General features: G+C 43.4%; 1 protein-coding gene across 7 annotated transcripts in view; it reads left to right on the top strand.

Annotated features, from left to right (window-relative positions):
- The window catches only part of MPP7 (MAGUK p55 scaffold protein 7), a 311,912-nt gene that overhangs the window by 168,117 nt on the left and 115,875 nt on the right, over window positions 1–27,920 (top strand). For all 7 annotated transcript variants that reach the window (XM_045004397.1, XM_045004395.1, XM_045004398.1 and 4 more), the window contains 2 exons: window positions 16,435–16,512; window positions 26,071–26,151. In XM_045004397.1, coding sequence (XP_044860332.1) covers window positions 16,435–16,512; window positions 26,071–26,151 — 159 coding nt within the window. The remainder of the gene's footprint in view (window positions 1–16,434; window positions 16,513–26,070; window positions 26,152–27,920) is intronic.

The following is a 27,920-nucleotide window of genomic DNA, read 5'->3' as shown; positions in this document are numbered from 1 at the left end:
ATTAAGCAATCAGTTTACAAACATCTAGAAGATAATAAGGTGATAAGTAACAGTCAGGATGGATTTGTCAAGAACAAATCGTGTCAAACCGATCTGATAGCTTTCTTTGACAGGGTAACAAGCCTTGTGGATAAAGCGGAAGTGGTAGATGTGGTATATCTTGACTAGCAAAGCTTTTGATACTGTCTTACATGACCTTCTCAGAAACAAACTAGGGAAATGCAACCTAGATGGAGCTACTATAAGAGGGGTGCAAAACTGGTTGGAAAACCATTCCCAGAGAGTAGTTATCAGTGGTTCATAGTCAGGCTGGAAGGGCATAACGAGTGGGGTCCCGCAGGGATCAGTTCTGGGTCCGGTTCTGTTCAATATCTTCATCAGTGATTTAGATAATGGCATAGAGAGTACACTTACAAAGTTTGCGGGTGATAACAAGCTGGGAGGAGTTGCAAGTGACAGGATTAAAATTTAAAATGATCTGGAGAAAATGGAGAAATGGTCTGAAGTAAATAGGATGAAATTCAATAAGGACAAATGCAAAGTACTCCATTTAGGAAGGAACAATCAGTTGTACACATACAAAATGGGAAATGACTGTCTAGGAAGGAGCACTGCGGAAAGCAATCTGGGGGTCATAGTGGACCACAAGCTAAATGTGAGTCAACAACAGTTCTGAGCGCCACATTTCAGGAAAGATGTGGACAAATTGGAGAAAGTCTATAGAAGAGCAATAAGAATGATTAAAGGTGTAGAAAACATGACCTGTGAGGGAAGATTAAAAAAATTGGGTTTGTTTAGTCTGGAAAAGAAAAGACTGAGAGGGGACATAACAGTTTTCAAGTACATAAAAGGTCGTTACAATGAGGAGGGAGAAGAATTGTTCTTCTTAATCTCTGAGGATAGGACAAGAAGCAGTGGGCTTAAATTTCAGCAAGGGAGGTTTGGTTTGAACATTAGGAAAAACTTCCTAACTGTCAGAGTGGTTAAGCACTGGAATCAATTGCCTAAGAAGAGTGGAATCTCCATCATTGGGGATTTTTAAGAGCAGGTTAGACAAACACCTGTCAGGAATGGTCTAGGTAATACTTAGTCCTGCCACGAGTGCAGGGGGCTGGACTAGATGAACTCTCAAGATCCCTTCCAGTCCTATGATTCTATGTTATAGATATAATGTACCTTGTTCTTAATTAAATTATTTTTCTCACATTTGTTCTCTGAATGTTAAACCATAATTGTTGTCTTGTGGGAAGAAATTAAATTAAATTATGTATTTATCAGCCCAGTTTATTTTTTTTTAATGTCTAGGCTCATGATTTATAGAGAAAATATATTTTTAACTCACGGATTTAATTTATATCTGCATCCTTTTCAAAAGTTAGTGGAAACATGGTTACAACAAGTGAAAGATCTAAAACTTCCTGTTGCGGGAAGTGGATTCTCACTTTCCGGAGATAGGGGAAGGAGAGGTGAGAAGCAACAAAAGGTGATAGAAGGTAAACTGGAGTCCTGTTTTAGGTAAACACTTTATTGCATTTTGTTTCCCCAAATTTAAGGTAAATATTAGTCTTTATTATAGCCTTCACTGCACTTTGGTGGGGAGAAAGAGAATTGGGATAATTTATTTTAGATAACATGATTCAAACACGCTCAAAATAATTCCGCACTGGAACTAGATAGCAATTTCATCTTAGGTTTGATTTTGGTAAGGCTGTTCATTCACTACTGCTGATGCCTTAATGATGGCTACTCAGACAACCTGTTCTGCCTCATCAGAATACTTTCTCTTAATGTAATAATGTTTTTAAAAACAAATCCTAGTACTTTAATCCTGATGTCATGGACTCCAATTTGAGGATCACTGTTTTCAAAGCAGAAGAGGTTTGTCAGTGTTCTGCTCCTTAAAACTTATACAAAAATAGGTTTTGGTTTCAAGGACTTCATGTCCTTAGCTCACACAAGAGAGTAGATTTACTCAAATTTGGAAATGTTCTGAAAGGAAAGAAGTCCTAAGAAGTCTGGGGCTAAAAGTACAAAAAAACAAATTTGAAAATACTTTAATACGGTAGTGGTGTAGGGTGTTGGGCTCTGAAGGGGCAGGAAAATTTATTTTGGAGCAAGTGTGACTTGTTTGGCTTTGGTCTGAACTTCCTCTATCCACCTAGGGACCCTCTTCCTATAAACAAAGTCATCAAAACTTTTTCTTACTACTGACAAAAAAGTGCACTTGAATGAAAGACTGTGAAAGCTCATATAATAGCAGCTTTATTTTGTTGTGTAGGGAATAATGAATTCAAAGTGAAAAGTATTTCTGATAGAAAGATAAATATTTTAAGAAACTCTGCAAGGAGTCAGGGGTTGTAGACAGTACTTACTCTGTTCTGCTTAACCTTGCAAAAATAGAATAGCTAATATATTAGTCTCAGGTTTGTTACAATGCTCTTTCATACTTATTTAGATGTCAGTGTTCTTTCTTTGTTCCTAGTGCTAAATGAAAATAAAGGGTACAATTAAGAGTAGAAAATCCAACATAGATAATTGAGAAAAAATGTTTTAAAACAGAAGTCAGTATTGATAAAAAAGAAGGAAAAAATCAAGGCCAATGTTATACAAATTGAACAATAAATAAAGGATAAAAATATTTCAGCATATATTGAGTGATTCCAAAGTACCTTGTTTGTAAGACGGGAATGAATTAAATAGCTTAAATAGAAATGTTTTAAGTGCATTTGTCAAACTGTCTTCTAACAATGTGCCATTTAGGAGTGTGGAATACAAATATACTGTATGGAACAATGAACCATACTGCAATTTCTGTCAAAGAGCAGATTTCCTTTTCACAGAGACCTAAAACACGTTTTTCTGGCCTTCGTAGTAAATCAGTTTCTTTATAAATTCAGCAGTGTGTTTATCAGTGCTCAAACCCAAATGACATTTTTTTTTCCCTACAGAGCAAAGCTGTGATGGCTGCAAAAATGAGTTGTATTACAAGTAGATATATGTGTAATGAGTAACTGTACTGTGCAAACACTGAGGTCTGGTCTATACCTAAAAAATAAGTCAACCTAGCTACTTCAGTCAGGATTGTGAAAAACATCATGCACTATGTGATGTAGCTAGGTCGACCTAACATCCATTGTAGACATAAGCTAGGTCAATGAAGAATTATTCCATTGACCTAACTATTATGTCTAAGGGCTTGTCTTCACTACCAGCGAATAACGTAGCTGGAGTCGGCATAGCTTAGGTCAACTTACCCCAGTGTCTTCATTGTGCTGTGCTGACGGGAGATGCTCTCCGGTCGACTTTCCTTTCTCTTCTTGGAGAGGTGGAGTACTGGGGTCGACCGAAGAGTGTTCTGCCATCGATTTAGCAGGTCTTCACTAGACTCACTAAATTGACCCATGCTGCTTCGATTGCAGCAGTGTCAATCTCCTTGTAATGAAGACCAGCCTTCAGAGAGGTGAATTACCCACATCAGCTTTCCATCCTGACTTGTTTTCCTCCATTCAATCCTGCGTCTTCACATCTCTCTCTCAGATCATCTCCTGGATGTCTCATTTCAATCTAAGCTTAACAAAGTCAAAACTGAACTTTTGATCTTTTTCCTCAAGCCACTCCACTCCTCCAAATTCTTAGGGTTTGTCTTCACTATGGGCTAAATCAGCACTGCGACAATCGGACCCCTGCTTCATTAAGGGCACATCATGAATTGTGCTAACTTAATGAGGAGCTATTCAGTGCTTTGTTTTTATCTTCATTGTTCAGTGTCTGGCCTTGGGCCTTGTTTACTGCATGCTATTCAAAGCCTGCTATGAAGATCTAAATATCAACTTCCTCATGTTTTTCTGTGGTGCTCATTACTATATTATCCACTATATTATTACAAACATTAATTTATCTTCAGAAGACCCCTGTAGTATAAGTAGGGTGACCAGATAACAAGTGTGAAAAATCGTGACGGGGAAGGCGGGGAGATAATAGGCATCAGTGTAAGACAAAGCCCCGAATATTGGTAATGTCCCTATAAAATCAGGACATCTGGTCACACTAACTATTAGAGGGTGATGCTATCCCCATTTTACAGATGGGGAGGTGGGACGCAGATTAAAAAGATGCCCTTAATTTTGGGTTCCCAATTTGAGATGCCTAGGACCTGATTTTTCAGAGTTCTTGGCATTATATAGCAATTTATATCATCAAGCACAGGTCCCATTGACTTCAGCTGCAGCTGTGAGTGCTCAGCCTCTTCTGCAAATTAGACCACACGGTCTCAAGTTGGACACCTAGAGGAACACAACTAATGAACAACTCTGAAAAGTTTTCTTAACCATGAGACCCTCCTTTCTGTTCCTGCAATCTTCTACCTCATTCACTACATACCTTCCAGCTTTTACAACATAGGAGGCAGGGATCTTATAGTCACCAGCTGCCTTTACTATACAGCCCTGATTCTTCCTCAGTGCAGATTGATCCTCTGGGTTGAAAGAAGCAGGGACCCATGGAAAAAAGAGTATGTCATCATGTAAGTGAAGACTATATTGTAATGCATATGCACAAAGAGGCTGAATTAAGGTTTCAAATACTGTCACAGCAAGAAACTTCCCCAGTGGGGGAGACTGACACAGCCCCTTCCCCTGTGGTGTTATCATCCTCATCCCCGGATGAAGCTGTAAAAGGGCCATCCCATTCTTCCCTTCCCTATGATTTTAAGGCACATCAGGATCTACTAAAGAGGATGGCTGCTAACTTGGTTCTGGAGGCCAAGGAGCTTGCAGAACCCACAGACACCCTATTTGACGTTTTAACTGCAGCAGCCCTGGGTAAAGTTGCACTCCCGGTAAACAAAGGGGTCTTGAGAATACCCAAGGTCCTTTGGCACACCCTGTCTTCCATACCACCAACGTCGAAAAGGGTGGAAAGGAAGTACTTCAACCCTGCCAAGAGGTTTGAATACCTGTGCACCCACCCGCCCGCAGGGTCGTTAGTGGTGTCTGCGGCCAACGAAAGGGGCAGGCTGGATCAGGCAAGTGCCACACCTAAAAATAAGGATACATAAAAATCAGACCTTTTTGGAAGAAAGGTTTATTTGACAGCCAGTCTCCAACTGCGAATGTCGAACCACCAGGCCCTCTTGGGGAAATACAATTTCAATTTGTGGTACTCCCTTAATAAATTTAAGCATTCCCTTCTCCAGGACCTCAGTGCTGAGTTCTCTACCATCTTGGAGGAGGGCAAAGGCAGTGGTGAGGGTTCTCTCCATATAGCATGGGATGCAGTGAACTCAGCAGCCAGGGTTAAAAAATAAATAAATAAAAATAAATTAATTGGAGATATACCTATCTCTTAGAACTGGAAGGGACCTTGAAAGGTCATTGGGTCCAGCCCCCTACCTTCACTAGCAGGACCAAGTACTGATTTTTTGCCCCAGATCCCTAAGTGGCCCCCTCAAGGATTGAACTCACAACCCTGGGTTTAGCAGGCCAATGCTCAAACCACTGAGCTATTGCTCCCCCCTGAGGTCATGGCCTCTGCTGTGGTCATGAGGTGCAGTTTGTGGCTGCAGTCCTTGGGCATCTCCCAAGAGATGCAGCTGTCCATTCAGGATCTCCCGTTTCAAGGGAATGCTCTCTTTTTGGAGCAGACCAATGCAAGGTTGCATGGACTAAGAGACTCTCGGGCCACATTATGCTTACCGGGTCTTTATATGACACGAGCTACTAGGAAGCAGTTCGGGCAGCCACTGCTGCTGCCACTCAGATTCTGGGGACCCCTGCAACAGGGTGCCTATAGGAAAAAGGATCGAAATAGAGAGTTTAAATACCCACCTCATCTCCCTTGCCTGCTCAGTCTGGCTCCGTTTGACATCAAGGGGGCCCTCAGCAGGCATTTTGATGGTGCGCATGAGGACGATCCCCCAGTCAAACTTCTGAGTCCATCCCATTTGTTTTCAAACCATTTGTGTGACTTCCTGGCTGCATGGGCCCAAGTAACATCAGACCGCTGGGCGCTAAACACAGTAGCGTTAGGCTATACCCTACAGTTCTCTAGCATCTTCCACCCCTGCTTCCTCCCCCCATAACACCTTCCCCGACCCTCTTCATGGATCCTTCTCACAAGCAACTCTTCATCCAGGAGGTGGACACCTCCTACGACTGGGGGCAGTAGAGGAGGCCCCTCACGATGTGAAGGGGGAAAGGGTTCTATTCCCAACGCTTCCTAATCCCAAAGGCAAAAGGGGGCCTAAGACCCATTCTGGAGCTTCATCACCTCAACAGATATCAAGAAATTGACTTTTTCCATTGTCTCCCTAGCCTTTGTCATCCCCTCCTTGGATCCAGGAGACTGGTACACTGCCCTTGACTTGAAGGATGCATAATTTCATATTTCCATTTTCTTCGGGCATAGATGGTTTCTCTGCTTCGTGATGGGCCAGCACCATTTCCAGTTTACAGCACTATCCTTCGGCCTCTCATCTGCCTTGAGGGTATTCGCAAAGTGAATGGAGCCCATAGCCGCTTACTTGAGGTGTTAAGGGATACAGGTTTATCCATATCTTGACAACTGTCTCATAAAGGGATGGTCTCAGGCCCAGGTGCAAAGGAATCTCAATTTGGTGCGCTCCACCTGTCACAATCTGGGTCTATTAATAAATTAAAAGAAACAACTCTGACCCCTGTACAGCATATAGAGTTATAGGAGAGATACTCGACTCTGTGCAGGCCAGAGCCTTTCTCCTGGTGACCCATTTCCAGACTCTGTCCGACCTGATCTCTCACTACCGCCCGCATGTGCCTCTAGTTGTTGGCCACATGGCAGCTTGTACTTATGTTCCCTTCGCGGCTCCATCCCTGTTGGTGACTCTGGTCTCCAGTGCTTCGGACCTGGGTTGGGGAGCTCACCGTGGTGATCTCAGCATGCAGTGTCGCTGTTCACAAGGTGAACACTCTCTGCACATAAATGTCAGAGAGCTCAGAGCGGTGTGCTTGGCCTGCCAGGCATTCCTGCCTCACCTGAGGGGCAAGGTGGTACAAATCCTGAGACAATAAAGCAACAATGTTTTATATCAACAAGCAAGGCGGAGCCTGTTTGTCAGCCCTTTGCCGAGAAGCTCTTTGGTTGAGGGACTTTCATGTGCAACATGCCATTCATCTCATAGCCTCGCACCTTCCGGGGCCCAGGAATGTGTTAACAGATCACCTCAGCAGGACCTTCTTGCCTCGCCATGACTGGTCACTCCATCTGGAAGTAGTCAGTGTAATCTTCCAGAGGGGGGAGACTCCCATGGTGGACTTAAAGTCAAGAAGTGCCACATCTTCTGCTCAATTTGCAGGATCAGCAGAGGCTACCTGTCTGACACCTTCTTGCTCCCCTGGTTGAGGACTCTGCTGTACGCCTTTCTGCCAGTGCCTTTAATCCACAGAATCCTCATGAAGATCAAGCAGAACAAGGCAAAGGTAATCCTGATAGTTTTGGTTTGGCCTCGCCAGCACTGGTTCGGCATGCTGCTGGAGCTCTCAGTAGCGGCTCCACTACAACTACCGCTCTGGCTGCACTTGCTTTTCCAAAACCACAGCCAGCTACTGCACCCAAATCTACCAGCTCTGCACCTGACAGCTTGGTTGCTGCATGATTGACTGTGGAAGAGCAAGCAAGCTTGGCCTGCGTTCAACAGGTCCTGATGGTTAACAGAAAGCCCTCCACCATGGCGTCTTATCTAGCCAAATGGAAGCGGTTCACGTGTTTGGGCCACGGACCAAACTCTTTGACCCAAACAGGCCTCACTCCAGTTGATCCTGGACTATCTTCTGCACCTCAAGCTCCAGGGCCTCTCTCTTTCATCAGTCAAAATCCACGTGGCAGCTGTTTCAGCCTTACGCCCTCCAGTTCAGGGCAAGTCTGTCTTTGCTCATGACACGACGGTCCAGTTTCCAAAAGGTCTGAAGCAGCTCTACCTCAAGTCCGTGACCCTGTACCACCTTGGGACCTGAACCTTGTGCTGTCAAGGCTCATGGGTCCTCTCTTTGAGTCGTTGGCTTCTTGTTCCTTTCTGCTATTCTCATGGAACGTCTCCTTCCTGGTGGCGATAACGTCAGCCTGTAGAGTCTCTGAAATTAGAGCACTTACCTTGGAGCCATGCTACACAGTGTTCTATAAGGACAAAGTTCACACCCAGCTTTTCTGCCCAAGGTAGTTTTGCAGTTTCATACTATCCAGGACATATTCTAACCAGTCTTTTTTCTGAAACCTCATAAGTCAGACGAGAAGTGTAGACTACACTCTCTGGACAGCAGGAGAGCGATAGCCTTTTATGTTAAAAGGACTAAGCTGTTCCGTAAGTCGACTCAGCTCTACGTCACGGTTGCAGGCAGAAAGAAGGGTCTTCCTGTGTCTGCTTAGAGAATTTCATCACGGATCACTGCCTGCACCAGGTTTTGCTATGAGCAGGCAAAAGTGCTATCGCTGGTGATTGTAGCCACTCAGTCAACCAGAGTGCAAACCTCGTCAGAAGCCTTCCTGGCCCAGGTGCCTATTCAAGATATTTGCAGGGCCTCTACCTGATCATTCATCCATATGTTCATGTCCAGTTACGCAATCATCCAGCAGTCCTGGGATTATGTGGGCTTTGTTAGAGCAGTATTGCAAACTGCACTACCGTGAACTCTGGAGATTTTGCTTGTGAGTCACCTAGAATGGAATCAACATGAGAAATCACTTGAAGAAGAAAAAACGGATACCTACCTTTCATAACTGTTGTTCTTAGAGATTTGTTGCTCATGTTCATTCCATTACCCACTCTCCTACCCCTCTGTCGGAATTACTGGCAAGAAGGAACTGAAAGGACGTAAAGCTGGCAGTGCCTCATATACTGGCGCATAAGTATGAGATTCCAGAGGGCTCCAGAGCAGGCCCTATGGATATTGCTATGGCAAAAAATTCCGACAACTATATACGTGGGCACGCACACACCTAGAATGGAATGGACATGAGCAACACATTTCGAAGAACAACAGTTACAAAAGGTAGTTAACCTGGTTTTTGTATGTAATTATATGTATACTGGAGAAAACAAAATGGAAATACTTTTTTTCATATGAAAAGAGATTATACTGCAAATCATGTTAGTTACTAAATCAGAGGCTGTGTGCCTTACCTACAGCAGTTACTGAACCAGAAATGTCAATTCTGTTATCAGCACTGATTAAGCATGTCAACACAATAAAAAAAGACAATGCTGAATTTTAGGTTGGTAGACCCTCTTGCACTGTCTCCCGTCTTTACACAGAGTTGGAGAGTCTACCTTAATGACCAAAACTACATCAAAATGTGCCTACCTCGTTAAAGAATTATAAAGGGAGCAGTTTTACATGACAAATTTTCTGTTTATCTTAGTACATCTGGCTTTTTAAGAAGGCAAATATAAAATACAAGTTCATTAACTTGCCATTTCAGGTTCCTAATTCAGTTCAGAATTGCCTTCCCAGGTTTTAAAAACCTTTCATGGACTTGCTACAAGCTACCTTTATACAATGTAGCTCTCTTCTCTCATGTAGTACTTGCCAGCTATCTGACTCTTCCAGTTATTACCTCCCTGGTGCAAGGGATTTCTTCTTTGCTGCTGCTGCCATCAGGGACAGCCTCCCTGTGTATCTCTCTACTTCATCCACTCTCTATTTAATATTTCTGCTGAAAATATCTCTTCTGCCTTGCCCTGTATCTCTTAATTTCTCTCCCCAGTCGGGTAGTGGTACTATGGGTATGTCTACACTACAAGAGTAGTTCGATTCAACTTAATTCGAATTTGTGGAATCGACCTTACGAAGTCGAATTTGTGTATCCACACTAAGGACACTAATTCGACTTTGTGAGTCCACACTAACGGGGCCAGCATCGACTTTGGAAGCGGTGCACTGTGGGAAGCTATCCCACAGTTCCCGCAGTCCCTGCTGCCCATTGGAATGCTGGGTAGAGCCCCCAATGCCTGCTGGGGGAAAAAATGTGTCGAGGGTGGTTTTGGGTAACTGTCATCATTGAACCGTCAATCACTCCCTCCCTCCCCGAAAGCGCCTGCGGGCAATCTGTTCGTGCACTTTTCTGGTCAGTGACAGCGTGGACGCCACAGCACTGCGATCATGGAGCCCGCTGCAGTTATGGCCATTTTCACCTCTTCTCACCTTATCGTCCACCTCTTCCACAGTCAGCTGCTGAGAAATTGGGCTACTTTTCAATGGTGCTGCAAGCACTGGTGGAGCATAGGGGACATTTTATCAACGTCGGGTGGCCAGGCAAGGTTCATGATGTGCGTGTTTTCAGGAACTGTTGTCTGTTTAGACACCTGCAGGAAGGTAGTTTCTTCCCGGACCACAAAATAACTGTTGGGGATGTGCAGATGCCTATAGTGATCCTTGGGGACCCGCTAATGCCCTGGCTCATGAAGCCCTATGCAGGCGCCTTGGGCAGCGACAAGGAACTCTTCAAGTACCAGCGAGCAGCGTGACCTGTGACTGTTCAGTTTCTTTACAGAGAAGCTGAACCTGCCCCTGTTTCTTTACCCAGTTACTGTTGACTATCCTCTGCAGTTACATACCCCGTTTCCCCCACTTCCAACACACGTGTAAAAATAAAATACATGTTCCATTGTTACTTAACAAAGGTTTCTTTATTAATGACTTTGCATTAAAGGATTGAAACTGGCACGCAGACTGTGCTGGGTAGGGTGTGCGGAGATGTAAAGACCGCCTCTAAACTCAAGGAATGACAGGCTCCTGCTCCTAGAGCGGTCCGCAGTGCCGGACTGGTTGTTTCAACGGAGCCTGCCATCCCTCCTTTTTGGGATTCTGTGTGCGGGGGCTATGTGACCTTGTGGCGGAGGAGGACGGATACAGATTCCTCTGCTGTGTGACTCTGCGGTCCAGGACAAGGACCGCTGCATAAGATCTGTAACCGCCCTCCCCCGCTACAAAGTCACATCCCCCCCCACCCACACAGAACCTGGAAACCACCTCCCATACCGACCAGGGTGCCTACTGACTGCACTGTGTGATCCTGCCCCCGTGTCTGTACCCTGGTAAAGGTGACCGTCCTATGCAATTACCAACCCCCTTCCCCACCCCCCCTTCAAACACAGTCTTCTGTGAAAAAACATGACGGAAACAGTAATTAACAGCAAAGTATTTTTAATAATTAACTAGACAGTTAGGGGATGAAACTGGGATTGGGGCTTGGGTGAGTCTGGAAGGGAAGGACTTCTCAAAATGTAGGGTATGAGAGCTTTTGGGTACTTGAGCACTCTGCTGGGGTGCAGTGACAGTTTTAACACCCCCTGGCGCCCCTCCTTCTGGTTATTTTGGGTGAGGGGAGTATGGGATTTTGTGGCGGGGGAGGGCGGTTGCAGATACACTGCAGGGGGGCTCTGTCCTCCTGCCTGTGGTCCTGCAGAACGTGCACAAGGCGCTGGAGCGTGTCCGTTTGCTCCCTCATTAGTCCAAGCAGCGTTTGAGTCGCCTGCTTGTCTTCCTCACGCCACCTCTCCTCCCATTCGCTGTGTGAGCGCTGGTACAGAGAGAGGGTCTCCCTCCACTGGCTCTGCTGGTCCGCCTCGGCTCGGGAGCAGCCCATAAGTTCAGCGAACATCTCGTCCCGTGTCTTTTTCTTTCGCCGCCTAATCTTTGCCAGCCTCTGTGAGGGGGATGCTGTGGCAGGTCTGGAGACAGTCGAAGCTGCGTGATGGGAAAAAGGGAGTGAATTCCTTGCAAAGATACATTTTTGCGAACAATGAACACAGTCTAGTCTGTGTCTGTGAACAAGAGCGTGCACAGCACCTATCTCGTGCGCACTCCTGCTGCAGGCAATCCGGAAAGCATAAACTCTTCCCCTGTTCCACCCCATCACAGTGTCCCCCGACTCTTGGAATTCTGGGTTGAGATCCCAGTGCCTGATGGGGCAAATTTCATTGTCGCGGGTGGTTCTGGGTACATGTAGTCACTCATTCCTTCCTCCGGGAAAGCAACGGCAGACAATCATTTCGAGCCCGTTTTCCCTGGATTACCCTGGCAGACGCCATAGCGTGGCAACCATGGAGCCTGTTTTGCCTTTTGTCACTGTTACCGTATGTGTACTAGATGCCGCGGACAGAGGCGATTCAGCAGCGCTACACAGCAGCATTCATTTGCTTTTGCATGACAGCAGAGATGGTTATCAGCCATATTGTACCATCTACCATGCCATTGTAAATTGGCAAGGTGATGATGGTTACCAGTCGTATTGCATTATACCTTCTGCTGCTGTCATAGGTGCCCCTGACCGAGATCAGCCGGGGGCGCAAAAGACAAAACTGGGAATGACTTCCCGAGTCAATCCCTCCTTTATGGTATCTAAAAATAGAATAATTCCTGCATAGAATATGGGGCAACTGTAGTAGAGATCCACTGTATCAGAGAACCAGAGAGCACAGCCGCTCCGTGTCAGATTATGCAGGAATGATGAGCTGCATGCCATTCACAGGGGGTGCTCCTGCAACAACCCCACCTGTTGCTTCCCTCCTCCCCCAGCCTTCCCGGGCTACCGTTGCAGTGTCCCCTGATTTGTGTGCTGAAGTAATAAAGAATGCAGGAATAAGAAACAGTGACTTGTTAGTGAAATGAAATGAGGGGAAGGCAGCCTCCAGCTACTGTGATTGTCCAGACAGGACATTAAGCAGTGTGGGGGAGAGGAGAACAGCATCCTGCTGCTATGACAGTCCAGGCAGTACAGAATCTTTTCTTTACACATGAAGGGCAGGGGCTGATGGAGCTCAGCCCCCTGTTGCTATGATGTAGACGGTTAGCAGGCCGTCTACTTATGGGCTGATGACGAGGACGGGTACCAGTCATATTGCACCGTCAGCCACCCATGAGGTGGGGGGGGAGGATGCTACAGTACAGTGCCGCAGCATCGCGTCTACCAGCAGCATTCAGTACACATAGGGTGACATTTAAAAGAGTCGAGACGATTTTTTTTCCTTTTCCTTCTGGGAGTGGGGGAGGGGGGTACATTGACGAGCTATGCCCTGAACCGCCGCGGACAATGTGTTTGACCGTACAGGTATTGGGAGATCAGCCAAGAATGCAAATGCTTTTCGGAGACTGCAGGAACTGTGGGATAGCTTGCGTCCTCAGTCCCCCCTCCCTCCATGAGCGTCCATTTGATTCTTTGGCTTTCCGTTACGCTTGTCACGCAGCAGCGTGCTGAGTCTCTGCTACGCCGTCTGTCTGGAGATTTTTTAAAAATACTTTTAACATTTTAACATTAACAGGCGTAACATTACAGTAATTCCCCTAATTAGATGCAGGAGTCTCCAAGCGAGATCACCCTGAGGACGGTCACTGAAGGAGATAGAGAGCACATGCTGCGTGAAAGCCAGCACAAACCAGGGGCCTATGCAGCCATGCTCGGGGAGGCAATGCTCCCTGAACACCTCCTGAAAGCTTGGCGCGGAAAAGTGTGCTACCACGGAGCACCCAATAAGGCAGCTCTCCCCAGGAACCTCCTGCGGAGGCTTTTCGATTACCTCCAGGAGAGCTTCGTGGAGATCTCCCAGGAGGATTTCTGTTCTATCCCCATATATATAGACCTCCTTTTCACATAGTTCAGATTCCTGTTCCATTAATAATAAAAGTTTACATGTTTAAAGCACTTACCGACTGATCCTTCCCCTGATTCAGGGTCCGGGTTAACGGCCGGGGCGGGTTGGTAGGGGATCTTCGTGAGGGTGATGAAGAGATCCTGGCTGTCGGGGAAACCAGCGTTATAATCGCTGTCACCTGCCTCGTCCTCCACAAACCCTTCCTCATCTTCCCCACCCGCGAACATCGCCGAGGAACCGGCCATCGACACTATCCCATAGTCAGAGTCCACGGTCACTGGTGGGGCAGTGGTGGCAGGCTCCGGAGCGTCCGTTTGCCGCTTTGGTCTTCTGGTAGCCTTGTCTCAGGTCCTTGATTTTCACGCGGCACTGCGTTGTATCCCGGCTGTATCCTGTGTCTCTCATGGCTTTGGAGACCTTCTCATAGGTCTTTGCATTCCGTTTTTTGGAGCGCAGCTCCGAAAGCACAGACTCCTCGCCCCACACACCAATCAGATCCAAGACTTCCCGGTCAGTCCATGCTGGGGCCCTCTTTCTATTCACAGATTGCATGGACTCCTCTGCTGGAGAGCTTTGCATCGTTGCCGGTGCTGCTGAGCTCGCCCCGATGTCCAACCAGGAAATGAGATTCAAACTGGCTAGACAGGAAAAGGAATTCAAATTTTCCCGGGGCTTTTCCTGTGTGCCTGATCAGAACATCCAAGCTCGGACTGCTGTCCAGAGCGTCAGAGTGGTGCAGTGTGGGATAGCTCCCGGAGCTACTAAGGTCGATTTCCGTCCACACCTAGCCTAATTCGACATGGCCATGTCGAATTTAGCGCTACTCCCCTCGTCAGGGAGGAGTACAGAAGTCGAACTAAAGAGCCCTCTATGTCGAATTAAATAGCTTCGTGGTGTGGACGGGTGCACAGTTAATTCGAATTAACGCTGCTAAATTCGAATTAAAGTCCTAGTGTGGACCAGGCCTATGACTGAATAGTTCCGTTTTCACTATCTTTTCTGTTATTCAGTTATCTTCTGCAATTTTAATATATGCAACCTCTTGTAATTTTCAATAGTGTTGAGATTTGGGGTATCGTCAGAGGTGAAAGTAAGCTGGTCCGGTGTACCAGCAAGAGCCAGTACACTGTGCTGGACTGGACTGGCTTCCGCGGCGGTGATTTAAAGGGCCCAGGGCTCCAGCTGCTGCGGGGAGCCCCAGGCCCTTTAAAGTGCTGCCGGAGCTCCGGCAGGTGGGCTCGGGTGGGGATTTAAAGGGCCCAGTGCTCCGGCCACTGCAGGGAGCCCCGGGCCCTTTAAATCCCTGCCGGAGCTCTGGAAGCCGGGCTTGGGCAGTGATTTAAAGGGCCCGGAGCTCCGCGGTGGCTGGAGCCCCAGGCCCTTTAATTTGTCCCTGAGCTCCGGGGTGATTTAAAGGCCCTGCCTCTTCCGGTTGAGGCCACGCCCCTTCCAGTTGATGCCACGACTCCGGCGTACCGGTAAGTCCTTTAAGTTACTTTCACCCCTGGGAATCACATGTATGAAATATTTTCTACGTAGGTATAACTGATGCATTTGAGTGGTACAAAGGCAGATATTAAAGTAAGAAGATCTGTTGCATTGGTTGCCTTTTTGCCAGGAAATCTATGCCCAAGGCTGAATGGTTGGGGGATGGGGTGGAGGGAGACACTACCTGAGTCCTAGTACCCCCAGAGTGTGCTTAGGGTCTTCCCTGCACAATTCTGGGTCCAGGGGGAGGTGGCTGCTTGCGAGAGGAATGGCCGTGGCTGGGCCTTATTGTAACCCCTCCCACCAGCGCAGCAGTCTCTGCTTTGGGTGCTTCTGTAGCTGATTCTACTGGTTGGAGTCCATGCTTGTGCTGAGAAGCGGGGGGCAGTGTTCTAGTGGGTTAGATGTTTTTACATGTTAACGATAATTTAGGTTATTTATGTCATCATCTTTTTATTTTGTTTATTTTATTTGTGTCTAGATAATGGTGTTACAATGGTGAACAATATAAATTAAATATAATGGTGAACAATATAAATTTAAAAAAGTGATATATGAAATATTTTCAATGATAGGAAGATTATTTTTAAAGGCTTTTCAAAAAATATTTTGGCTATTTTAATATTTAGCAGTGGAAATTCTACTTAAAATGCCTCACTTACGGGTGGAGAGAAGGTATTTAAATGATATGTATGTTCTCCTTTTGAAAAAATCAAAGAACGTTGCATTTTACAATTATGAAACTTTTTAAATTTTGGCAACACTATTCAGTAAAAACTTAAAATAAAATCAAAGTGTTTTAATTTGCTGAAATACAACTTTTTCCTGCACTGTTGGGATTCATATTAACACTACTTTGCCATTCTTTCTGAATTACTTTAATGACTGCAGCAAATCCACTGAACTGTCTGTCAAAATGTGGGTGGCAGGCTATTATTCCACTTAATAAATTATAATTTACGGGAGGTTTATATCCATTTTAGGGATAAACACTTTATGCTTTGTATTTTCATCAGCAATGTAATAGATACTTAAAGCAATATGTCAGAAATACAGGCATAGAAAACTAAGGGGAAATCACAAATGTTTAGTTTTTCTGTGGGTTGGTCTACATACTGAACATTTTTTCCATCTGATTTCATGTTCTTAGCACTTCAACAGAGGTGGTTGATGAATTGCATCGACATTATTGCCACCTACAGATTTATAAAAGGATGTTTCTTTAGTTACAGATACTCAACAGATCAGTTAACTCAATACGGCTGTGTTGTCATATTTGCTTTGCTACTAAGCATACTTATCTTTTTTGTGCAATTGTCTTCCAGATTCATGAGAAACTGCACTACTTTGAAAAACAGAGCCCTGTACCCATACTCCATGGTGCAGCAGCCTTGGCAGATGATGTAAGTGTCCCCTGCTGAGATCACTGGTACCAAGTCTCCCAAAAAACTGTCTGCAAGCAGAACTCCTCTTAGTGCAAACACATGAATGTAATCCTCTGAGCTGAAATCATAAGAAGCTGCAAATGTTTCCAAAGGTGCTGTCATCACTGGGCTTATTGCTGATATTACTTTGATTTTTATTCACTTTCCTGTTGTAAAAACATGGCAAGATAGCCTCTTGTTCTGCTTTGGTAACTACGTAATAGAAATTTCAGGTTGGAATTCTACTGGGAGGGAAAAGCTGTCAACTATTAGTGTTTTGAGAAGGTCACAGACAAGAGGAATGCTTTGGAAAAATAAAGACAAATGAGATAGCTGTACTGTTGACAGGACAAGAAAAATGACAGATAATACTACAGGAACGAGGCATATGAAATACATAAAAAGGAGGGCTTGTCCAAAAAAATACCTGTTTGAAAAAAAAATAGTAGTGATTTATGGATATTAGAGCTTTCCAAATTACCTTTATAACTAAAAATAAATTATAGATGTGGTCGGCATTGATAGAGTAGTTAATTTCCTGTTACTATAATTTTTATTTTAAACCAAAAAAAATCCAGCCTGTCATTTCTTGCTGTTTGGTTAATTCTAGGATTCAGATGAATTTTGCACACACCTGTATAAACTATGACTGAACCTGAGGTAGGATGAAGAGAGAAATGTTTATTAAACTGTGGTTTAAGTGAAATCCATCAGTCTTTGTTATAATTGGTGATTTCAGTTTTTTTCTTTTGATAAATGCAATATATTTTAGGATTAATTTCAAACATGGAGGCTTTGAATCTTGTTGCATTTCATAAATGTTCTTTGAATGCTTAGGTACTGTTTTTATATAATGCCCATACATTTTAAATAAGCCATTTGTTTATCTGGCATGAAACTGTTGACATATTTAGGATTACAACATATCTTACAAAATCAAGAATATCACTATGTTTGAAACACTGAAAAACATTGAAAACATTGAAAAAGCCAATTTACAAGACTGTAATCATGTTTCAGTAAGAGGATAGCTACATCCTGTGATGTATCAAATATAATAAAAAATTTGCTGCGGCGTCAGACATTAACAATGTTTCCTTTGAAGTAACTGCATTTAGGCAAATAATTATTTTGAAAACTAGAAAGGTCATAAAAATGTACTCCCAAAATTATGTTCATTAACCTCTTGTCACACAGCGTAAACCAAGTTAGAGTTTGAGTGCCTTATCTTTTGAGTGCACAACTTAAAGCACTTGAAATGGGCCTGATTTCAGAAGTGCTGAGCATTTTTATGGGATTGTAAACTAACTTGTACACAACATATTTTGTATAACTTTAAAATACATGGAATTGGGGGATTAGAGTTGCATTACATTTTTGGCACTCTTGTTGACAACTAGTAAGCCTTCAAGGACTTAGGAGCATGTTAGCGATATAACAGAGACAAGGTAGGTGAGGTAATATCTTTTATTGGACAAACTTCTGTTGGTGAGTGAGACAAGCTTTCGAGTTACACAGAGGTCTTCTTCAGGTCTGGGAAAGGTACTAAAAGCATCACAGCTAAATACATGATTGACCAGATCGTTTAACATAAGTAGTTAGCACATATTCTAAGAAATCATTCAAGATGAAGTGGCTGTTAATACCCCTGTGACCATAGGACAAAAAGAGGGGGTGTCAAGGTGTCACCCCAACTCTGTGGGGACCTGCATAAGATAACCCCTACGCTTATTTACCGGCTTAGATCTAGTAGCTGCACCACCAAATAGTTTAAACAAATGTTTATGGGAGAGTCATTTGGAAACTCTATATCCCTGCAAATATTTCCCCAGTCTTTATTCCCCTTTTCCTGGAAGGATTGAGACTGATTCACCTCCCACCAATTCCTGGTGAGCCCAGATCCAAAAACCCCTTGGATCTTAAAACAAGGAAAAATCAATCAGGTTCTTAAAAGAAGACTTTTAATTAAAGAAAAAGGGTGAAAGGAATACCTCTGTGAGATTAGCATGCAATCTACTCTCACAGACAACAGATTTAAAACACACAGGATGTCCCTCTGGGCAAAACCTTAGTTACACAAAGAAACCCAATTTGATTCTCCCTCTATGCAAAACGACGTCACAAAAGAAAATAAACATAATCTAATACATTCCTTCTCTAAATACTTACTGCTTTTAAGAAATGTTAGATGGCTGATTCCTGGATCCTTCACTCTGGCACAAACTTTTCTGAACAGACCAAAGACTGATTTCCCTCGTCCCTGTTTGAAAACATCTTGTCCCCCCATTGGTTCCTCTGGTCAGGTGTCAGCTAGGCTATGTGAACTTCTTAACCCTTTACAGGTAAAAGAGGAATTAACCCTTAACTGTCTGTTCATGACAGGGGGTTACAGATTGTTCTAATAAGTCATAAATGCCATGTCTTTATTAAGACCATGATTTTTAATGTCTAGCAAAGTTATGAATTTAAGTGTCCAGGCTCATCTTTTGATAGTGTTGTTCAGATTTCCTTTGAGGATGAGGACAGATAGGTCAGATATAGAGTGATTGTTTTGTGAAAAGTGTTCACCTGCAGGTGTTTTTCATATCACTCTATATCTGACCTATCCATCCTCATCCTCAAAGGAGTCCTGCATAACACTTTCAAAAGACAAGCCTGGGAGCTTAAATCCATAACCTAGCTAGACACTAAAAATCATGGTCTTAATAAAAACACGGCATTTATGGCTTATTACAACAATCTGTAAGCCCCCTCCCCCTTTTTAAAATTTGTCTTATGGCTAGAGATGTATTAATGGGCCTCTTCAGCTTGAATGGTCCCTTAGAATATGTGAAAGCAGCAAAGAATCCTGTGGCACCTTATAGACTAACAGACGTTTTGCAGCATGAGCTTTCGTGGGTGAATACCCACTTCTTCGGATGCAAGACTTGCATCTGAAGAAGTGGGTATTCACCCACGAAAGCTCATGCTGCAAAACATCTGTTAGTCTATAAGGTGCCACAGGATTCTTTGCTGCTTTTACAGATCCAGACTAACACGGCTACCCCTCTGATACTTAGAATATGTGCTATCAGTTCAATCTTGTAGTCAGCTGTGACACTCTGAGTACCATTCCCAGACCTGAAGAAGAGCTCTATGTAGCTTGAAATCTTGTCTTGTTCGCTAACAGAAGTTGGTTCAATAAAATACATTACCTCACCCACCTTGTTTCTCTAATATCGTGGGACCGACATGGCTACAACAACAATGCATATTAGCAATTTAACAGACATTGTGTTTCAACAGATTTTGAACTAATGGTTCTTTTCCTGCTGCGGGTTAACAACTGTTTTATAATTAGAAAAACAAGGAAATATTCTTATTAATAAGAAATGTTGTATTTCCTGTGTGTTATAAAACCAAAACATGGAACAGTGCTCCCAAAAATGCTAAGTGTTTTTATGAGTTTGTTTTTACTCTTATGATTGGTATTAAGGCTTTTGATAGTCATTATGAAGGAAGCAGTTGCAACCAGGCTTCTAATCTAAACATTTTCATGCCTACCCCAATTTCTTATAAGGCAAAGGTTTTATGCCAGAGGCCTGTACACACCTTATCACAAAGCCAAGGTGTTCAGACTATACTGTTTGGTTAACACAAAATAAAAAACTACAGAAAATATATTATTATAATGCAAATACTCACTCAGAAACCAGATTCCTTTAAAACTGTTATTTGAATCAGTATTGTGCTGATGTAAAGGCTTTCACAACTTTCTCGCTCTAAACCCCCAAATGTCTTGACCCCAGTATCCCCTCTCTGTTCTACATCTGTTCTGGCCTGGCCTCTCCTCTTCCACTATCTCTGGCTCTGGTTTGCTGTTTGCTGTTTCTTAGGATTGCTTTATATTCCCCTCTCTGTAGTGGTTGCCCTCTATAAAATTAGGTGAAGATTGTATTAGGTAAGATGCATCAATTCCCTTAAAAGCGAGAATTTCAGAAGAGCATCTCTGAGACTCATGTTCCTACAATCCTCCATGTATTCAGGTGATCAGTCATAGCAACAACATATACCCAAAGTACACCGCCTAGGTCACACAGAAATAACCCCTTACATTAACCCCCTCCCCCCCCCAACAACGTACTACTTCCAAAAATGCAGCAACAGCTGTGGTGCCTTTTATACACGTACCAGCAAACATTCTCTTCAGTTTCTGTTTTCCTATAGGCAACACCAGTGATATTGTAATAATAATAGGAGATATACCTGTCTCCTAGAACTGGAAGGGACCCTGAAAGGTCATTGAGTCCAGCCCCCTCCCTTCACTAGCAGGACCAAGTACTGATTTTTGCCCCAGATCCCTAAATGGCCCCTTCAAGGATTGAACTCACAACCTTGGGTTTAGTAGGCCAAATGCTCAAACCACTGAGCTATACCTCCCCCACTTTACCTATTTATAGGAATAGACACTTTACATATTTGTAGGAATAGTATTTCCTTCTGAAGATTTTAGGCGAGAACAAGATTGTGTTCCCCCCCCCCCACCTCTCAAGTTTATAAAAATGTTTTTAAAAAACGCTTTAAAATTCTCATGATTTTTCTGTTTCCTCCTCACTATGGAATACAACTGTTCTGAAGCTTGTATATTCACACCTGTGCATATGTCCATTATCTTAGAGGATCAGCTCTGCTATCGTTTACCATTGTGTGTAACACAAATTAAAGGAAAAAAACTGATTTGAACCTGTTAACAATCTTACTGATTAAGGAAAGTCTTTGTCAGTGAAGCTACCATTGATAGACTTTAATCAATAGTAATGTGGAGTGTAAAGCCAAGGAAAGAGAGTACAAAGGGAACCTGCAGTGCTTAACTGCCCCAGAAGACACTAGGAGCTAGTATCATCACAGATCATGTTCAGCTTCTTAAAACTAACTGAAAAACCACACTACACTAGACCTGTCACTAGTTTGCTTTGTTGCTTGGTTTTATGTGCCTGAAACACTTCACTCTGCTCACCTCTAAGCTGATTTCCCGTTGTAAACTCCTACAGTTTTAATACATTAATATAATAATAATAATACCTAGCTCTTATATAGATAGCAAAGTACTTTATTGATGTTTATGATCAACTTTTGTCTGTGTGGGTCAGAGTTAAACAGTTATTAGAATGTATATGTTGAACTTTCTTGTCAATCTTATTAATTCTAAGTCTGAATTGTAAGGGTAATGGAAAATATATGGAAATTATTCTTATTGACTGTTTTTATATTTTTAATGCTTAGAATTTGATAATTGTATAATGGAGATATATATTGGATAAAAGTTACATTAGTCACTGTAGCAACTTCTTTTGAAAATCTTTGTTTGATTTCTGTGAACTGAAAGTAATTTTAACTTTAGTGTTTAGCTCAGGGTTGGGCAAACTTTTTGTCTTGAGGGCCACATCGGGTTTTGGAAATTGTATGGAGGGCCGGTTAGGGGAGAGGGTCATGGCGTGGCCCTCCCTCATAATAACATAAGAACATAAGAAAGGCCGTACCGGGTCAGACCAAAGGTCCATCTAGCCCAGTATCTGTCTACCGACAGTGGCCAACGCCAGGTGCCCCTGAGGGAGTGAACCTAACAGGCAATGATCAAGTGATCTCTCTCCTGCCATCCATCTCCATCCTCTGACGAACAGAGGCTAGGGACACCATTCTTACCCATCCTGGCTAATAGCCATTTATGGACTTAGCCACCATGAATTTATCCAGTCCCCTTTTAAACATTGTTATAGTCCTAGCCTTCACAACCTCCTCAGGTAAGGAGTTCCACAAGTTGACTGTGCGCTGCGTGAAGAAGAACTTCCTTTTATTTGTTTTAAACCTGCTGCCTATTAATTTCATTTGGTGACCCCTAGTTCTTGTATTATGGGAATAAGTAAATAACTTTTCCTTATCCACTTTCTCAACATCACTCATGATTTTATATACCTCTATCATGTCCCCCCTTAGTCTTCTCTTTTCCAAACTGAAGAGTCCTAGCCTCTTTAATCTTTCCTCATATGGGACCCTCTCTAAACCCCTAATCATTTTAGTTGCTCTTTTCTGAACCTTTTCTAGTGCTAGAATATCTTTTTTGAGGTGAGGAGACCACATCTGTACACAGTATTCGAGATGTGGGCGTAACATGGATTTATATAGTGGCAATAATATATTCTCAGTCTTATTCTCTATACCCTTTTTAATGATTCCTAACATCCTGTTTGCTTTTTTGACCGCCTCTGCACACTGCGTGGACATCTTCAGAGAACTATCCACGATAACTCCAAGATCTTTTTCCTGACTCGTTGTAGCTAAATTAGCCCCCATCATGTTGTATGTATAGTTGGGGTTATTTTTTCCAATGTGCATTACTTTACATTTATCCGCATTAAATTTCATTTGCCATTTTGTTGCCCAATCACTTAGTTTTGTGAGATCTTTTTGAAGTTCTTCACAATCTGCTTTGGTCTTAACTATCTTGAGTAGTTTAGTATCATCTGCAAACTTTGCCACCTCACTGTTTACCCCTTTCTCCAGATCATTTATGAATAAATTGAATAGGATTGGTCCTAGGACTGACCCTTGGGGAACACCACTAGTTACCCCTCTCCATTCTGAGAATTTACCATTAATTCCTACCCTTTGTTCCCTGTCCATTAACCAGTTCTCAATCCATGAAAGGACCTTTCCTTTTATTCCATGACAGCTTAATTTACGTAAGAGCCTTTGGTGAGGGACCTTGTCAAAGGCTTTCTGGAAATCTAAGTACACTATGTCCACCGGATCCCCCTTGTCCACATGTTTGTTGACCCCTTCAAAGAACTCTAATAGATTAGTAAGACACGATTTCCCTTTACAGAAACCATGTTGACTATTGCTCAAGAGTTTATGTTTTTCTATGTGTCTGACAATTTTATTCTTTACTATTGTTTCAACTAATTTGCCCGGTACTGACGTTAGACTTACCGGTCTGTAATTGCCGGGATCACCCCTAGAGCCCTTTTTAAATATTGGCGTTACATTAGCTAACTTCCAGTCATTGGGTACCGAAGCCGATTTAAAGGACAAGTTACAAACCTTAGTTAATAGTTCCGCAACTTCACATTTGAGTTCTTTCAGAACTCTTGGGTGAATGCCATCTGGTCCCGGTGACTTGTTAATGTTGAGTTTATCAATTAATTCCAAAACCTCCTCTAGTGACACTTCAATCTGTGACAGTTCCTCAGATTTGTCACCTACAAAAGCCAGCTCAGGTTTGGGAATCTCCCTAACATCCTCAGCTGTGAAGGCTGAAGCAAAGAATCCATTTAGTTTCTCCGCAATGACTTTATCATCTTTAAGCGCTCCTTTTGAATTTTGATCATCAAGGGGCCCCACTGGTTGTTTAGCAGGCTTCCTGCTTCTGATGTACTTAAAAAACATTTTGTTATTACCTTTGGAGTTTTTGGCTAGCCGTTCTTCAAACTCCTCTTTGGCTTTTCTTATTACACTCTTGCACTTAAGTTGGCAGTGTTTGTGCTCCTTTCTATTTGCCTCACTAGGATTTGACTTCCACTTTTTAAAGGAAGTCTTTTTATCTCTCACTGCTTCTTTTACATGGTTGTTAAGCCACGGTGGCTCTTTTTTAGTTCTTTTACTGTTTTTCTTAATTTGGGGTATACATTGAAGTTGGGCCTCTATTATGGTGTCTTTAAAAAGGCCCACGCAACTTGCAGGGATTTCACTTTAGTCACTGTACCTTTTAACTTTTGTCTAACTAACCCCCTCATTTTTGTATAGTTCCCCCTTTTGAAATTAAAGGCCACAGTGTTGGGCAGTTGAGATGTTCTTCCCACCACAGGGATGTTGAATGCTATTGTATTATGGTCACTATTTCCAAGCGGTCCTGCTATAGTTACCTCTTGGACCAGCTCCTGCGCTCCACTCAGGATTAAATCTAGAGTCGCCTCTCCCCTCATCCTCTCTCCCTACCCCGGGATTCCTGCCTCATCCAACCCCTCCTGTTCCTGCCCCATTCACCCCCCCCCGTCCCTTGACCGACCCTGGAACCCCCGCCCCTGACTGTCCCCCCCCCGCCGCCCCATCCAACCCCTCCTCTCATTCCTGACTGCTCCCCCCCAGACCTCATTCAACCCCCCAGTTCCCCGCCCTCTGACCACCTCAACCCCTATGCACACCCCCGCCCACCATCCCGAACTCCCCTGCCCTCTAGCCAACCCCCCGCTCCCTGCCGCCTTACCGCGCTGCCTGGAGCAGAGGTGGCTGGCAGTACTACAACTGTGCCACCCGGCTGGAGCCAGCCAACCACCGTGCAGCACAGAGCACTGGATCAGGCCAGGCTCTGCAGCTGCACTGCCCCAGGAGCTCAGAGTCTGCCACCCTGAGCATTGCACCGGTGGCACAGTGAGCTGAGACTGTGGGGAAGGGGGAACAGCAGGGGAGGGGCTGGGGGCTAACCTCCCGGGCCAGGAGCTCAGGGGCAGGGCAGGAGGGTCCCGCAGGCTGGATGTGGCCCACGGGCCATAGTTTGCTCACCTCTGATTTAGATAAATAAAATTACTTGCTGCAAATAACCATTTTTCTTTGGGACATTTTTTTATAGTATTGATTTAACATTAAAAAGTGATTATATGAAATTGTTTTGGATGAGGTATTGCATAAAACTTCATAATTCTAGACTAGGCTTCAGTGATGTGAAATGTGTTTTGGCTTTTCTCTGCCCTGGAAAAATAGCTGACATCTGAAATCTTATAGTAGTAAAAATATGCATCTTAAATCCAAATTAGGTAAGAATTTAGTGATAAGAAAAACTCAAACATGAGGAAAGTAGCTCTGGGATTAAATGTTAGACAGTTGCTCTATTGTTTACCAAATCACAACGTTGTAATATTACCAAACATAAATTACTGATCTTGTTGTTAGGACATATTCTGTACATTTTGTGTGCTTTAATAGCTGGTGACCTGTTATAGGCCATAGTATGATTAACCTGCTTTACATTTTAACAAGCTGCTTGCCATGTATGTGTAAACATAATAAAAGGTTCAGACTGCTTGCTCTGTAGGGGCACTTTGCTTCCCTACACCAGCCCTAAACAGCAGAGCTACTGTGAGTTTTTGGAAGCAGTGTGGATTTCACCACCTCATTCAGAAGCTGTTTTTTATAGACAGTGTCAGAGTTTGATCCAGTCGTTTTTACAAGCAGTCCTTTGTCTGCACGCAAAGGACCATTCACTTAAATGAAGTGCTGGGATTTGCTCTCGTTGCTATAAATCAGAATGCGATCTGGCTGTACCGTTGCCAGATATGATTACTTGAGTTAAACTGAGCCGAAAGGCCTGGCTTAAATCTGGTCCACTGAGGGCCAGAAAAGAAGAGCAATGATTGATAGTTTGTTTTTCTTCATGCTGGCTTCTGTTTGAACATACTGGAAAGTAATAACCTTGAACAGGATAGATTCTCAGTTGTCACTGAGGCACTCGGTAAAACAATGCTCTTGCTAATGTTCTTTATGTCAATTCAATCTCCCTCACAGCTGGCTGAGGAGCTGCAGAGCAAGCCATTGAACACTGAGATCGGAGAGCTGTTGAAGCTACTGTCGAAACCAAATATCAAGGTGAGGATGTGTTACACCTGCAAATCACACGCATACCCATTTTCTAAGGCTCCAGAAGGTTTTGTCTGTTTCAGTCAACTTTTTCAAATACTAGGAAGGAGGAGGGACTCAGTATTAATAGGAAAAATGTACTGCAAGAAAGACAGTTAGTATTAGCAGTAGATTGTAATTGTTACTGACATTCACAAAAGAATTTGAGTGGAGAGGTATTAGTTATTTACAACAGCAGTTTAAAAAAATATGTTAAGAAATTAAATTTACACAATAAATATTTTTCTTCAAATGTCTTTTAGTAAATGTATAAATATGTTGAAACCACTGTTATGACTTAACTATAATTTGCTTTTTAATTGATGACTGGTACAGAATACATGAATTAAAGTGAAAAGTGTGAGTAAAATATATAAATAGTAAGATTTTATACCTCGGATGATGCATATAGTTAATGTAGTTCTCAAAAACCGTTCAGAATTCTCCCAATTATCCTACAACACCTTATAGGATTCCATACTAATGGTTGAGTTATGATTCTGAACTTGGCACTTTTTGGGGTTTGGATAGGACATGGATTCAGTTTTTCCTGCATTTGTCTTACGACGAGGATTTCTGGCTTTCTGCCTTTCTGTTCCAAACCCTTTCCTCCCAGACTACAATGTCTATGCAGTGTGGTTCCTGTGGTGCTGTCATTGAGCCTCTAGCCTTTTTATTTTACCTTCCAGGTCGGGGCTCTGCAGAAGGACTCTTAAGTCTTAGCATGCGCCTTCACAATTATATTTGCCACTATGTGGCATCCCATTCTCCTGGTGAATATTCTAGCATAGCATATTGATTATGTGCACCCATCCCAGTACTTAGACAATATCTCATTAGTCTTAGGGCCTCTGTTTTTTAGTTTTAACTAACTAAACTCATTGTGACAGTCTTAATAACATATTTTCCCATGTATAACATATTGCCTGTTACTGCACTAGTATGAATCTAACAGCCACATTAACATAGCTGAATTCCCTTTTTGGCTACAGAAGAAGGGAATGGCTGGACAGACTGTAACAGATTCTTTGTGTAGCCCTGCTGAGCAATCCTGAGTAAGACAGAAACTCCTCACTTCCCTGCATGGCTGATCTTGCTAGACCTTGGCATGGGCATGAGTGGAGAGAAGGGACTGTGAACCTGATACTCTTGCCACACACCTATCCCTGGGCAGGTGGGTAGTGAGGGGAGGGGAGAACCTTGACCTCTCCCCCTGACATATTAGCCAAAAAAGAATATGCTACATTCAGTAATGGGCTCTGGATTAATTACTTCCTTTCATCCTTCCCTCCTCTGCATCCCGCTCCCCCATGCTGGGCAAAGGGGGAAGCAGGGAGGGAGCTGTGATTCCTTATAGTCATAATTCTGTCCTAGGGCTACTCCTTGGACTGTGCAACTATATGTTGTCCTTATGCAGTTTATTGAGCAATGTCTAGCCCTACTATATTATTACATACAGAATTGATATTGACTCCTGAAAAGTGGTGGGGTGTTTTGTGTGGGTTTTTTGGAGCGGAGGAGGAAGGGTTGATCTGCATACCTGGTGGAAAATGTTCTATAGAGCAGTTTCCAAAGAGCTAAAATCTCCTGGGATAACTGAGTATTTTTTCAATAGTGAAAATTGTTCAGGACTTGGTTTATATGGTAACTGGAGGTTATAGTTCTGTTGCGGGAACTTCCTCTCCTGACCCAGTTTATAATTGCAGCTGTACCTGGGGCCAGATGGAGTATTTCCTGTT

This window comes from Mauremys mutica, chromosome 2 (genome assembly GCF_020497125.1).
Source record: "Mauremys mutica isolate MM-2020 ecotype Southern chromosome 2, ASM2049712v1, whole genome shotgun sequence".
In the NCBI taxonomy this organism is placed as follows: domain Eukaryota; kingdom Metazoa; phylum Chordata; order Testudines; family Geoemydidae; genus Mauremys; species Mauremys mutica.
The sequence above is the reverse complement of the archived record's forward strand: the minus strand, read 5'-3'. Positions and strand labels throughout refer to the sequence as shown.